Here is a 15,705-nt window from a genome sequence, read left to right as displayed (position 1 = left end):
ATTTCTTTGCACTGATCACTGAGGAAGTCTTTCCTATCTCTCCTCGCTATTTTTTGGCACTCTGCACTCAAATGGGTATATCTTTCCTTTCCCCCTTTGCCTTTCACTTCTCTTCTTTTCTCAGCTATTTGTAAGGCCTCCTCAGACAACCATTTTACCTTTTTGCATTTGTTTTTCTTGGGGATGGCCTTGATCACTGCCTCCTGTACAATGTCAAGAACCTCCATGCATAGTTCTTCAGGCATTCTATCAGGTCTAATCCCTTGAATCTATTTGCCACTTCCAGTATAATTGTAAAGGATTTGATTTAGGTCATACATGAATGGTCTTGTGGTTTTCCCTACTTACTTCAATTTAAGTCTGAATAAGGTTGAAAGAAGAGAATAAAAAAGCTGGCTTAAAACTCAACATTCAAAAAACTAAGATCACGGCATCTGGTTGCATCACTTCATGGAAAATAGATGGGGAAAATTGGAAGCAGTGACAGATTTCCTCTTCTTGGGCTCTAAAATCACTGCAGATGGTGACTGCAACCATGAAATTAAAAGACGCCTGCTCCTTGGAAGAAAAGCTATGACAAACCTAGACAGCATGTAAAAAAACAAAGACATCACTTTGCCAACAAAGGTCCATATAGTTTTGGTTTTTCCAGAAGTCATGTAAGGATTTGACCATTGGACCATAAAAAAGGCTGAGCATTGAAGAATTGATGCCTTTGAATTGTGGTGCTGGAGAAGATTCTTGAGAGTCCCTTGGACTGCAAGGAGATCAAAGCAGTCAATCCTAAAGGAAATCAACCCTGAAAATTCATTGGAAGGACTGATTCTGAAGCTGAAATTCCAATACTTTGGCCACCTGATGAGAACAGCTGACTCACTGGAAAAGACCCTGATGCTGGGAAAGATTGAAGGCAAAAGAAAAGGGTGGCGGAGGATGAGATGGCTGGAGAGCATCATTGACTCAATGGACAAGAATCTAAGCAAACTCCAGGAGACACTGAGGGACAGGGGAGCCTGGCATGCTGCAGTCCATGGGGTCGCGGTGAGTCGGACACAAGTTAACAACCGAAAAACAACAACTACATGACAAACTATGATTGCCATCTATTGAATGGTCCTTCCTTTAAAAATATTGAGAATTTTTGTTTTATATTTCAAGCCTTTAATGACTTAATTCCATTAAAGTAAAATCCAAATGCTTTATTATTCACAGTGCATAGTTTCCTGCTTTTTTTAGCTGTCACCTTTCCTCTCATTTCACTACTGAAATGCTTTCAGCTTCACTGGCTTTCTCCCAGTTTTTAAACTCATGAAGCCCTTTACTACTGCAGAGTCTTTGCAAATGCCTGTCTTGCCCTCTTATGTCTCATGAGACTCCTTTCCATACTTCTGTTTTTAATTTAAATGTAATTGCTTCAGAGATATAATCTCTACTATCTCAAGGCTCTCTCCCCCTAAACACAGCTTCCTGTTTATTCCTTTATGGTACTTATTCCAATTTGTAGTTATTTACCTGCCCATTATTTGTTTTTCCTAGCAGACCATAAGAGATGAAGGGGAACCATGAGTTTGTTCACTATAGTATCCCCAGCAATTAATACGCCACCTGGCAGTTAATACAGGCTGAATAAATATGTGAATGAATATCAGAACTGAATGGGCTTCCCAGGTGGTGCTAGTGGTAAAGAATCTGGCTGCCGATGCAGGAGATTCAAGAGACATGGGTTCGATCCCTGGGTTGGGAAGTTCCCCTTGGAAAAGGGCATGGTAACCCACTCCAGTATTCTTGCCTGGAGAATTCCATGGACAGAGGAGACTGCCAGGCTACAGTGCATGGGGTTGCAAAGGGTCGGAAATGACTGAAGCAACTTAGCACTTAGCACATCAGGACTGAATGACTGACCAAATGAATAAAGAAGGAAGCACATACTGACTAATCCATCAGCTGCGACATACATTACACACGACACTCCTGCTAAGCACAGTGCCCAGCTCAGCAAGGTACCTCTTACTAGATGATGTCCATCTAACAGGATGACTCTTCCAGTGATAAACATGTGCTGCCTAGCATTTTCTGTGTTAGACCCTGAAGACCAGGAAAGCAGTTCCTCTTCTTTAACTTAGGCCTTTTCTATGGTAACCACCATTACTAGCCCTAAGGAACTGAACTGGAAGCAGAACAAAATTCGTTCAGCCTTGTCTCCATTCTATGTATGTGGGTGCTCATTTGGAAAATCTTTGTTTTACCTTTCTTCTGTCCTCTCATGAACTTCATCAACAATGATATGGGTGACTCCCTGCAGAGCTGTGTCTCCCTCCAGCCTTCTTAACAGCACTCCCGTGGTGCAGTATAACAACCTGGTGGCTGAGGACTTACACGTAAAAGGGCACAAAAACGTTAATGAAATTTTTGAGAAAAGGAAACACTCTCCCGGCAAAGCCATTTTTAATAGGTATAAAGAATATTGAACACACCAGCAGTTCCATTTAATATGAACCAAGAGACTAAATGCATAGTTTCTTGCTGGCAATAACAATAAAAGCCTTCCCACTTCAGATGAAAATTTTAGGACTCATAGAAAGCATTTAAAAATTATTATAAAACATAAAGATAACAGTGAATGATGAAACAAATTCTGAATTTATTCATTCTATATTTGATTAAATGGATTAAGCCCCAGTCTTAGGAGTAAAGCAGCACTTACTAGATCACTTCTGCCGACAAAGACAAGACGGTCTTTATAGAGGAAATTAAGTATAGCCCAATAACAGTTTAAACCAAAATATGTCTAAAAGGACTTCAGCCCTGTTGAAGTATATATATCATCTTGCCCGTGAATATCCAGACACCAATGGCTCTTTGTACTTTAAAAATTTGAACTTCTGTCATCAGGAAATAAGAAGAGCATACAAACCTTGACACTTTCTAACCGGATCTGGTATCCCACGGTCAGACCCACTCTTTCTGCCCTTTCTTTAGCAACGCGCTCAGCAACAGAGATGGCAGAGATTCGTCGGGGTTGGGTACAGATGATGTTAGCCACCTTCTCAGGGGGTCCATTCAGAGAATCATCCAGAATAAACTGTGGAATCTGTGTGGTTTTCCCACATCTGTATGTCAACAAGATGTAGGACAAGTAAGTCCTAAAATGAGGGTTTTCAAGTGCTACTTAACTGAAGAAGCAATCATACGCAATGAGGAAAGTTAAGAAAGCTAATTAGAATAAAAATTCAGCTTCATTTATCTTTCAAACCTACCTACTGACTTATTACCTACAGCTGATAACTCCTAGGAATTTGCACTGAGAATAACAAAGCAATCAAATAACAGTTTATTATTATTTGTAAAACTGGGACTATTGACTAAACAGTAGCTTAAGGTCTATAAATGCCTCCAGGAATGTGAACTCTACATATGAATCCCAGAGAAACAGGAGTATTATCTTATGATTATTAAAATACTTTGTTTTTCCCTGTTGGTGTGGCACTGCTTGACTATAAATAGACTGAAGTTAAAAAGACAAGAAACTGGGAGATACAAAGTTACTACTATATCTGTGAGTCTGGGCACAAATTAAATCGAAAACCCTTCAACACAGAAAGGGCAACCCACTCCAGTATTCTCCCCTGGAGAATCCCATGGACAGAGGAGCCCGGCAGGTTATAGTCCATGGGGTCGCAAGAGTCGGACACGACTTAATGACTAAACCACCAAATACAGAATTAAATTAAGCCTGCAGCTTGTCCCTGATAAATAGGTTTGGATAACACATGGAGAGTGTGAAAAAGAAACAGTAAGATACCCTAAGCTGTTCTTAAACAAAAGCTTTAAGGAATTCAGAATAAATTTAGATGAAGAGTTTCAAGCTAAATGGTTTGGAATTATTCTTCACATTTTTAAATAGGCCTTGTCAAAAGCCTTCCGCTAGGCATTTTGCCTTAAACTGACTCAAGGCAGCGGTGTACAAGGTCTATCAATTCCCAAATTTCTGAGTTTTGTTTGTTTTGAATTGGTTACAGTTGCCACCATGTTTGCCCCTGTGAGATATTATTTAATATTTGACAGGAAAAAGCACAAGTAACACCAGCTACTGTTTTTTCCTTTTTAAAAGAAGAACGAGTGGTGGTAGCCAGGGCACACACCATATTCACAGACGAAAGCTGCATTACAAACAGATTACATTCTTACCCAGTCATACCACTTACAACAAGCACCTGGTGCTTGCTCAATAATTTGAGAATGTTTTCTCTTTCTTCCCAAGCAGGGAGCGACTGTCTTTCTTGTAGAACTGACTGGAACTGTCTGGAGGCCTAATAAAACAAAAATAAAACATCAGTTTGGTTGCTCTGAATAACCTTTCACGAAGCTCTGAACATGGAATCCCGAAGTTAGACATACCTTTTCTGTCCTTTCTTCATCAGTTTGCTTAGGGATAGAAAGTGAGGATTTGTTGGGGGTGGGATGCTGGTCAGAAGACTGTTCAGAGAATCTGCCAGAATAAGCTGTGGAATCTGTGTGGCTTTCCTACGTCTGAATAAACTGAAGGATCTTAGGAAAAACCCCTCTTGCCTAGCACCTATCCAGCTCTTTCTGTAACAATCTCTATACCAGCACTATTCAACAGAACTTTCTGTGCTGGTGGTAATATTTGCATTGTCCAATATAGCAAAATGTGGCTACATGTGGCTATTGAGCATTTAAATAACATCAAGGAACTGAAATTTTTATTATACTTAATTTTAGTTAAACTTTAAATAGCTACACATGGCTAGAGGCTACCATATAGAACAGTGCAGCTCTACACAGCATCAGATTTTTATCCAAATCACCAACAGTTAAGAGCTCTCACTAAAGGGTTTTCAGTCAATCACCACATCTATATAACTCCCTTTGACATCTAATGGCCAATGCTATAAATGTTGTACTATAGGTCAAAACCGTGGATGTATTTTTGACTAATGTAAGGGATTTATATTAACATATACATTATCTATATATAATTTAATCATATAAATTTACCACTGTAAACACACACTCAAACTGAATGTGTAATTTTTAATTTCTACCATCTTATTATTTATGGTATGATTTTTTAATCCGACACTCTATGGGTGTTGCAGCATATATGTACTTGTGTTAATACAGTGTCAAAAATCAGAATCACAGAACTGTAAAGTTGGAAGAGCGCTTAGACAGCATCTAATCCAATCCCCAAACTGATTTAAGTAACTCGTCTTTATCCTACATCCAACTCTACCCTAACAGTTCACTTAATGAATTCTTTTAAAATAATCTTCATGTGAATGAGGTAAAACTATTGTTTTTTTTGAGGTAATGAGGTAAAACTATTGAACTTTGGAAACAGAATTAGCGTGAAACCTTGTGTTGCCTCTTAGCAGCTATGTGACCCTGGGTAAATGATTTATCCTGTGAGGCCTTGAAATAGGGTTAAGAGTCCCTCCTTACCCTTTTCTATACTGGTATTTCTAATGTAAGTCACAGAACTAATTTTTCTTTCACTTATCAGATTTCTATCACAGTACCAAAGCCACATGATTCTCAGAATATTTGGTATACACATGTTGCATTTTCATCAGGCATCAGATTTTCCAAAATTAGTTAGAACATGCATCCAAAGTTTGTGGTGGCATGCAGAAACTTTGACCAATCAGAGTAAAAGACTGAAAGTATACTATGGAGAGTAGCCAAAGCTTCCTAATTCCTAATCCCTTCATCCATACATTAGGGAGGCAATACTAGCCATTCTCTTAGAATACCCTACCTGTTTTATTCGGAACTGCTTGCAGATTTTGACATTTTCAGCATGTACTGATTTTGCCTGCCAGTCATATCTTTTGGAAATCTTTTTCTTAAGGTTGACATAGCTTTCATTCTCCACCATAACTGGTGCTGGACCTTCATCCTCATCTGTCTCCTCCTCAGGCTCTGATTCTTTTTCAACTTGAAGGGGATAAAAGGAAACGTTTTCGATATGGAGCCCTTTCTTTAGCAAAGGGGGAAAGTCACTATCTAACAAAGTAACAACAACAATCATAAAATAGAGAAAAAGTTAAAGCTTGAATAAAACAAACTCATTCATTTCCACACTACTACTTCTACTGCTAAAGAATTTAAAATGCATCTTCAAATAAACTTATAATCAAGTATAAATGGCTTTGCTTAAACCAAATTAAGAACAAAGAAAAGAAAATCATGGCATGCCTTGTTAATTAAGGAATTAAATATTTGCAGGTGTCCCTAAATTTCCATGACACAAAATAACCCAAATGACTATCAAATAATTAATCAATAAATAAAATGTGGTATGTCCATATAATGGAATATTATTCAGTAATTAAAAGGAATGAAGTACTGACACATGCTACAACATGGATGAACCTGGACAACATTATGTATGCTAAGTGAAAGACACCAATTACAAAAAGCCACGTATTTACTGTATGATTTCATTTCCACGAAATGTCCAGAAGAGGCAAATCCATAGGGACAGAATGTCGACTCATGGTTGTTAGGGCTTGTGGAAAGGGAGAAATGAGGAGTGACTTGCTAACATGTATGGCGTTTCTTTATGGGGTGATGAAAATGTCCCAGAATTAAACAGTGGTCATGGATGTGCAATTCTGTGATATACTAAAAATCACTGAATTGTACACTTCAAAAGGGTGAATTTCATGGTATGTAAATTATGTATTAATAAAGCTGTTATCCCCCCACCAAAATCCATGACACAAAGTTTGTCATTTCTTGAGGAATATATCAGAGTCCCATGTGCCAGAACTAGCTGCAAGCTGGCAGTAAGTCAAGCGGCAGGTGAATGAACCCAGCCAGCTGTCTAGCATCCACATCTTGGTGGTTTCATTGTTCTTTACCTGTTGATGTCTATCTAGGAACTCTTGGGAAATAATAAAAACTTGTTTCTCTGAATCCTATGGTGAACTTTGAAAGGGGGTAACTTCTGTAAAGCACATCTGGATCTGGAGAAAGCCACAGGCTTGTACAAACATTTCTCTATTTGAGGATTTAGGGATTCATAAAGAGAGCCCTGCCCTGATGAATTCTGGGGGTCTATCATGCTAAAAGCAGGAGAGTATGGACAGTGGTCCAGAAAGACAAGTATCTCTAAAAACTCATTTGAAAGTAATCCTATAGACAGTACCAGAAGTAATCACATGAAACCAAATGGATTAAATGAAGCAGATTTCCTGAAAGGATGCTTTAAGGTTCTTCCAGCCCTTACCTGCTAAAATGAGCTTATATACATCACTATAAACTTTTGACTGATTCAGTGAGCCAGAATACAGTGACAACTTGGCCTTACAATGAAAGTCAGGTCGCAGTTCAGGGGATTCTCATTCTTTTTTGGCCTTAAACTGAGGAGAATGACTTGCCTAAGATCACTGGAGATCCCAGATCAGCCCTCAAAACTTCTGATTTCTTTAATCCATCATTTCAAATGCCCCATTCCACAACACCCTCCACCAGGTCAGTGCCTTACGTACCTTCTGGAATTTGATTCGAAAAAAACGAATTACTTGGAATCACTGGTTTACGACAGACAGGATTATTTAGTCTGGTTCCAGGTGATACTGGCAGAAAGTTCACAGGAGGGACACTGTACTTGTGATGGGTATTTGTTAGTAACTTGGTTATTTCTGATTCTTCCTCTAAGAGGGTTATCAAAGAATATACAACAGGTTCTGAAGTTTCTGCAAATGTCAAGGCTTTGCCATAAAGGAACTCAGAAATATGTAAACGACAAGCCAGAGGTAGATTCTCATTGGTGGAATAAAATGCCACAAGGGGAGCTTGGTAGGGGTATTTGTGGTCTTTAGAAAATCGAATTTCAAGTTCATATAAAAAGGATGCATCTTCATTAGCATTTAGATGAGAATCATCTACATTTCTTTCGACTCTTCCGACAATTTGATTTGGGGGCACTTCATGTTTAAATTTGCACTTTGATCCAAATTTACAATTTCCTTTGAGGTAAAATTTGCAGACTTCAAGTGAAGCCTCCTGTGTATTTTTGGTACTTTCCTTTTGCTTGAATTTGCAGAATTTACTTGTCAAATACTCCAGTTCTAATCCAATGGTCCAGACTCTGTTTTGAATTCTTTCTATAAATTTTTCTCCACAGATTGACTTGAGAGCAAATGCCTCTTCCTGTCGCTGTTCCACACACTCTTCCAAGCTCATGTGTGCAACTGCCTCAGATATCTTCATCCTCTCTCCAAATGTCTCTGAAAAGCACTGGGTGAGCAGGCGTTCCAGTGATGCCCCCATGTCTCCATCGCAAATCCTCAGCGCTGCCTGACAGTGTTCAGTGTGGAAACCATACCTGCCACGTGTGAAACATGACAAAAAAGACTAATATCAAAAAGTAATATCAAACCACAGAGGAGAAATTCATTTAAATACATGTATGTGGGGCTTCCCTGGTGGCTCAGTGGTAAAGAATCCACCTGCCAATGCAGGAGACACGAGTTTGATCCCTGATCCAGTTAGATCCCACATGCTGTGGAGCAACTAAGCCGGTGTGCCACAACTATTGAGTCACAACTATCGAGCCTGTGCTCTAGAGCCCAGGAGCCACAACTACTGAGCCCATGAGCCCTACAGCCCATGCTCCACAACGAGAGAAGCCACTTCAGTGAGAAGCCCATGCACTGCAACTAGAGTAGCTTCCACTTCGCCACAACTAGAGAAAAGCCCACATAGCAATGAAGACCCAGTGCAGCCAAAAATAAATAAATAGATAAAACCATTAAAAAAACCCCAGAAAACCATACATGTGATGATATAAGTATAGAGAGGCACGGTCTGTATTCCGAAGAAGTCTCCCTGATAATACTAACTCCCCCTTCATCTACCTATCCTAAGAGAGAGGACACTGATACTATCAAGTACTGCTATGACCCACACCACAGGGAAGTATTACTACCAGAACCCACACCACAGGGAAGTATTACTGTTAGAGCCCACACCACAGGGAAGTATTACTGCCAGAGCCCACACCACAGGGAAGTATTACTGCCAGAACCCACACTACAGAGAAGTATTACTGCCACAACCCACACCACAGGGAAGTTATTACTGCCAGAGCCCACACCACAGGGAGGTATTGCTGCTAGAACCCACACTACAGAGAAGTATTACTGCCACAACCCACACCACAGGGAAGTATTACTGCTATGACCCATACCACAGGGAAGTATTACTGCTATGACCCACACTACAGGGAAGTATTACTTTTATGACCCACTCCACAGGGAAGTATTACTGCTATGACCCACACCACAGGGAAGTATTACTGCTAGAGCCTACACCACAGGGCAGTACTCAGGAAGAGGTAGTTGGGTTTACAACACGACTTCGTTTCCTTCAATCCTCCCGTAAGTGAAGAAAGCAAACCTGGAAAGTCTGTGCACTGCAAATGCTGAGACTGTAAATTCTGGGTTATGAGGCTCCACCAGGCCTGAGCCAGCGCATTCCAAAGGATCAGAGTCAGGAACAAGGGAAGCTTCTCGTCCAGGTGACCAGTACTGCTCGTCGTCATAATCAGGCTCATCATCTTCTTCTTCCCCAGAAACACCTCTTCTGGCAAAGTAACATTTTCATATATCATATATTAATTTCTACTTGCTTCAAAGAAAAATTTGGTAAGGGTCTAAGAATTCACAGAACCAAAGGACATAGGATCCTGACCACTACTGAGTGACTAATTTACTGACCTAATAACTTATATATTGGCAACTAATAGCACGTATTACTTGCCAGGCACTATGTTAAATGTTTTATATGTACTATCTCTTTAAAAATCTTCACAACAACCCAGTCAGATACTACTGGAATCTCCATTTTTTTCTTTCCCAGATGATCAACTAAAACTTGAAGAGACAATTAAAAACCAAAGATTACACTGTAAAGGACAACTGCTGCTGCTGCTGCGTCGCTTCAGTCGTGTCCGACTCTGTGTGACCCCATAGACGGCAGCCCACCAGGCTCCCCCGTCCCTGGGATTCTCCAGGCAAGAACACTGGAGTGGGTTGCCATTTCCTTCTCCAATGCATGAGAGTGAAAAGTGAAAGTGAAATCGCTCGGTCGTGCCCAACTCTTCATGACCCCATGGTCTGCAGCCTACCAGGCTCCTCCGTCCATGGGATTTTCCAGGCAAGAGTACTGGAGTGGCGTGCCGTTAGTTGCTGAATAATTATTCTTGTTATTTCTCTTGGCTCACTTTCAACTAGTTACACAGCCACAACACAATTAGTATTGACACAGTATTCCAAAGACACACAGGACCCTCATATTTTATCTTCCTCAATATAATAATTTATTCAAATATAATAATTTACTCAGATCCAGCATCCGCATCTTGTTCCTGCAAGTCTCGGAGAAGAGCTTTCACTTTTTCCTGATTCTCAGAAGTCATATGTAGAGTCTGCAGGGGCACTTTGGCTTCGGGTTTCCATTTGGGGCGTCCATCCCCTTTTCTCACGCTCCTGTTACTAGGTCTGCAAAGGACACAAGAACAAAATTACACACTTACTTGTTATCAGAATTTTTACACTCTCCTCAGGGTCTCCATACATACACAATATGACTGGACTGTCATGTATCTTACGAAAGGGGACATCAATGTGGAGACAGTCTCCATTTTCTACGGTATTTACTCAACTTCATTATATTCTAAATGCTGGGAAAAAATCTGATCAGATTCTTCACCATTAAATCCTGCTTCACTAACTCAAGAATCTTCTGGGGAAAGCAATGCTATGAGGACTCCTGCGCTAGTGGAGGAGTCATATTTCTTTCACGAGAAATATGCTATGTACAAAGAGTATATATATATCACGCTGAGGTATTTAATCTGAAAACAACTAAGATGACTATTAGGCCCTATTTTTTGAAATATTTAACTTTTTTACTTCCTGATTACAAACATAATAATACATGTTTACTGTAGAAAAATAGAGAACAAAGAACAGAAAACATCTTAACTAATATCATTCCTTTGCACATACATTTTTTATAAAATTATGCAGCATATGTAATTTTTTATAATTTGCTTTATTTCCTTATTAAAATCAAACTGGCATTTCCCCAAAATTAAACATTTTCCTACAACTTAATTTTTAAATTTTAAACACAGAGGGACTAGAATTTATTTCATTATTCACTATTTCACTAATCTCATTTTTGGAATTTAGACTTTTTAGAGACTCTTTTTAATATTTTAAAAAACAATGAATTCTAAAGTTTACCTTTACTCACAAAGTTTCTTTTCTTTTTTTCACTTGGCATGTTTCATTATAAATTTTCACAAATCTAGGGAAATGGTAGAAACTTCTCTGTACTGAATATCCAACATATTACTGAGACTTTGAAAAGAACCACACATTTACACTCTCTCAACTGGGTACCAAAGGAGAAAATAGAAGAAACTAGGGTTTTTAACCACATAATTCCAACTTCTGAAAGAAATGTTATCCAAAATTCATCATTTCCCCTTTTTGTTTCAAAAAATTTTTAATATATAAAAATCTATAGCATTTATTAAGATTCACCAGTAACTGTTAACACCTGCCATACTTATATGCACACACACATTTACGCCCTTATTTCCTCTCTATATGCACACACATATGCATATATATATATATATATGCTCCCCTATATATACACATGCATGTTCTAAACCATCTGCATGTAAGCTGCTGACAGCATATTCACTCGTAAATACTTCTGCATGTTATTTCCTAAGAATAGAGACAAACTTTTATATAACCATAATACTATTATCACTCACAAGATACTAATGATCTCATCTAATACATCATTTAATTTTATATTGATATCATCATGTCACGGCAAACAAATGGAGAAACAAAGGAAACAGTGACAGATTTTATTTTCTTGGGCTCCAAAATCACTGCAAATGGTGACTGCAGCCATGAAATTAAAAGATGCTTGCTCCTTGGAAGAAAAGCTATGGCCAACCTAGACGGAATACTAAAAAGCAGAGATGTTACTTTGCCAACAAAGGTCCATCTAGTTAAAGCTATGGTTTTTCTAGTAGTCAGGCATGGATGTGAGAGTTGGACCCTAAAGAAAGCTGAACACTGAAGAATTGATGCTTTTGAACTGTGGTGTTGGGGAAGACTCTTCAGAGTCCCTTGAACTGCAAGGAGATCCACCCAGTCCATCCTAAAGGAGATCAGTCCTGAATATTCATTGGAAGGACTGATGCTGAAGTTGAAACTCTAATACTTTGGCCACCTGATGTGAAGAACTGACTCATTGGAAAAGACCTTGATGCTGGGAAAGACTGAAGGCAGGAGGAGAAGGGGATGACAGAGGATGAGATGGTTGAATGGCATCACTGACTCAATGGACATGAGTTTGAGCAAACTCCAGGAGATAGTGAAGGACAGGGCAGTCTGGCATGCTGCAGTCCATGCGGCATAAAAAGTTGAACACGCTTAGCGACTGGACAACAAGGTATATCTGAACATGAGATGACTGATATAAACAGAACAGATGTTTCTGCTTTCCTTGTCCCTTTCATGGTGGCAGCAGATCTTTTGAGAAGGTGTCAGATATCTGACTTCACTTTAACTTTTCACTTTCATGCATTGGAGAAGGAAATGGCAATCCACTCCAGTGTTCTTGCCTGGAGAATCCCAGGGATGGCGGAGCCTGGGCTGCCATCTATGGGGTTGCACAGGGTCGGACACGACTGAAGCGACTTAGCAGCAACAGCAGATATCTGTGAGAATATATATCTGCCCCATAGAGAATTTCTGTATAATTCAATTCCATTATCTAAAATAGTTTTCTACCAAACAGCCCCAGGCTGAAGATTGACATAGTAACTAGACTAGCTATTCTGCAACTATCTTAAGACAACTTTGTCAACAACTGTGCTTTAATTTTCAAAGGTTATGTTAAAATCCCAATTCTTTTGATTACTCTGAAGAGTACACATTCCAAAGTATCCTTTTAAAAACTTGAATTTTGGGAATTCTCTGGCTGTCCAGTGGTTAGAACTCTGCATTTTCACTGCAGAAGGCCCAGGTTTGAGCTCTGGTAAGGGAACTAAGCCATACAGCAAGCCACACAGCTTGGCCATAAACCAACTAAACAAATAGCCACACACAAAGAAAAAAATCCCTTGGTTTCATGTGCTTATTTTTCCTACAATAAATCATTTTAGTAACTAAATTTGATCCTGCTGACAGAAAACAGATGAATGCATTCCTAAGGATCAGGGAGGAGTTCATTGCAAAAGGGCATGGGCGAGTTTTGAAGAACTGCTGGTTACAGAGATGACTGCATTTGTCAAATTTTAGGGTGAGTTTTACTGAATGTAAATTACACTTCAATAAACATGATTTTTAAAACTTAAAACAAAATCCTTATACTGGCCTATAAGATTCTACACAGCATAGCCTGTCGAATCTAACTGCCTAACACTTCCTTCCCATCCATGCTAGCCACATGGCTTCCTTGTCATTCCCTAAATCTTCTTAAAACTCCTGCCTCAGGAACTGTTCACTCGCTGTTCTGTCTCAAACGTTCTTCCCTCAGATAGAGTCATGGCTTACTCCTTCACTTTTTTCTTGTCCTGGCTCAAATGACACATCGAGAGAGAAGTCTTCCCTGATCACTCCACAGATAACAGTAAACACCAGCAATCCAGTTTGGCATTTTCTGTCCCTTTGTCCTTTATTTTCCTCCATAGTACTTACCACTTGACATATTATTACACCTTTGTCTACAGTTTTTGTATCTCAAACCTCCTTCTATGAACACCAGGGCAATATTTTATTCATTGTTGTAATTCTGGTCACTAAAACACAGTCTGGCTCATAGTAGGCACTAAGTCAATATTTCCTGTGTGAATGAACATCTAAGACCCTAAGAACCTATAAACTAAGTGTTTTAAGAAAGAACGGAGCTGCATCTAACTCAGCAGTCAGGTTCTTAGGTCAGCAGCTAATGTGAAAATGTAGCTTTAAATTATTCTGGAAGATTTCTTAAAAAGGAATCAAGTTTGAGATTGATATATAATCTCTTAGTATGTCCAAAAATGACCATTTTTTGTTTAGAATGGAAAAAAATGTAGATTCTCCGGTTGCATACCAAGCAAAGTATTTGGTTATGGTAGAGACTATGTATAAGAAATATATATTTAAGAAATACACATTAATATCACCTACTCAGTGCATCAAGAAGCTTAAACTATATACAGCACTTAGACATTGAGACTGACAGGAATGAGCACCTTCCTCTCTCATTATCCTGTTCATGGTGGAGTTCAGATTCATTTAGTGGCAAGTTTAACTACTTAAATACCATTTGTTCTTCTTTTTCTTTTTTTCCTGAACGCATACAATTGAATTCATTTAAATTAAAAGCATGTCTGATGCAGTTAAACTTCAGCACTCACCTATATTTCTAACCAATATTTAGCTGGTAATTATTCCCACAAGAGTGTGTGTATGCCTGTGTATATATACATATCTCTAAAGAAGTCTCTCTATCTCTAAAAATTTAAGTAAACGGCTTAAAGTGCAATTAGAAAAACAATGAGAATTTTATATTTATACTGCATAACATGCAGTAGAAAATCTTTACTTTCATTAAACATGTATTAGAATTATCAGAATTTATGCAAAGTGCATCACGTGAAATGCTGGGCTGGATGAATCATAATCTGAAATCAAGATTGCCAGGAGAAATATCAACAACCTCAGATAGGCAGATGATATCACTATTAATGGCAGAAAGTGAAGAGGAACTAAAGAGCCTTTGGATGAGGGTGAAAGAGGAGAATGAAAAAGCTGGCTTGAAACTCAACATTAAAAAAGCTAAGATCATGGCATCTGGTCCCATCACTTCATGACAAATAGAAGGGCAAATAGTGGAAGCAGTGATAGATTTTATTTTCTTGGGCTCCAAAATCACTGAGGACTGAAAGTAAAAGACACTTGCTCCTTGGAAGGAAAGCTCTGACAAACATAGAGAGTGTATTAAAAAGCAGAGACGTTACTTTGTTGACAAAGGTGGTCATGTACAGATGTGAGCTTTGGATCATAAAGAAGGCTGAGTGCCAAAGAATTGATGCTTTCAAAATGTGGTGCTGGAGATAACTCTTGAGAGTCCCTTGAACGGTAAGGAGACCAAATCAGTCAATTCTAAAGGAAATCAACCTTCAATATTCATTAGAAGAACTGATGGTGAAACTCTAATACTTGGCCACCTGATGTGAAGAGCTGACTCATTGGAAAAGACGCCAATGCTAGGTAAGATTGAAGGCAAAAGGAGAAGGGGGCAGCAAAGGATGAGATGGTTAGGTAGCATCACTGACTCAAAGGACATGAATTTGAGCAAACCCTGGGGGACAGTGGAGGACAGAAGAGCCTGGCATGCTGCAGTCCATGAGGTTGCCAAGAGTTGGACATGACTGAAGTGACTGAACAACAACAAAACAGCATTCACTAATTAAAAGTTGACTATGAGAGAAGCCTGGGCATGATATCTATCTCTGGTTATCACATTAAGCTTCAGTAAATATTTGGTTGATCAGTTGGAAAATAGATAATTCATCAACTAAACGGAAGGGATATAGCCAGATCTCATTTGGGGACCTTCAAACTACAATGCCTAAAAATACTTAAT

At 39.0% G+C, this 15,705-nt stretch overlaps 1 protein-coding gene across 19 annotated transcripts in view; it reads right to left on the bottom strand.

The window, feature by feature from the left end:
- Positions 1 to 15,705, bottom strand: part of DHX57 (DExH-box helicase 57) — a 60,285-nt gene that overhangs the window by 37,231 nt on the left and 7,349 nt on the right. For 12 of the 19 annotated variants that reach the window (XR_015137188.1, XR_015137187.1, XR_015137191.1 and 9 more), the window contains exons 3-9: positions 10,377 to 10,535; positions 9,433 to 9,618; positions 7,521 to 8,359; positions 5,783 to 5,961; positions 4,189 to 4,310; positions 2,915 to 3,110; positions 2,247 to 2,371 (exon numbers count right to left, since the gene is read on the bottom strand). Coding sequence is in view for 12 of the 19 variants with exons in the window: in XM_086327371.1 (XP_086183497.1) it covers positions 2,247 to 2,371; positions 2,915 to 3,110; positions 4,189 to 4,310; positions 5,783 to 5,961; positions 7,521 to 8,359; positions 9,433 to 9,618; positions 10,377 to 10,535 (1,806 nt within the window). In the remaining 7 variants the exon portion in view is untranslated. The remainder of the gene's footprint in view (positions 1 to 2,246; positions 2,372 to 2,914; positions 3,111 to 4,188; positions 4,311 to 5,782; positions 5,962 to 7,520; positions 8,360 to 9,432; positions 9,619 to 10,376; positions 10,536 to 15,705) is intronic. The other 7 variants (XM_086327373.1, XM_086327382.1, XM_086327372.1 and 4 more) reach the window with 2 other exon arrangements.

This window comes from Bos grunniens, chromosome 11 (genome assembly GCF_055505025.1).
Source record: "Bos grunniens cultivar Pamir isolate PY7600 chromosome 11, Bosgru_T2T1.0, whole genome shotgun sequence".
Classification (NCBI taxonomy): domain Eukaryota; kingdom Metazoa; phylum Chordata; class Mammalia; order Artiodactyla; family Bovidae; genus Bos; species Bos grunniens.
Note: the sequence above shows the minus strand (reverse complement) of the source record. Positions and strands in the feature narration are given on the sequence as shown.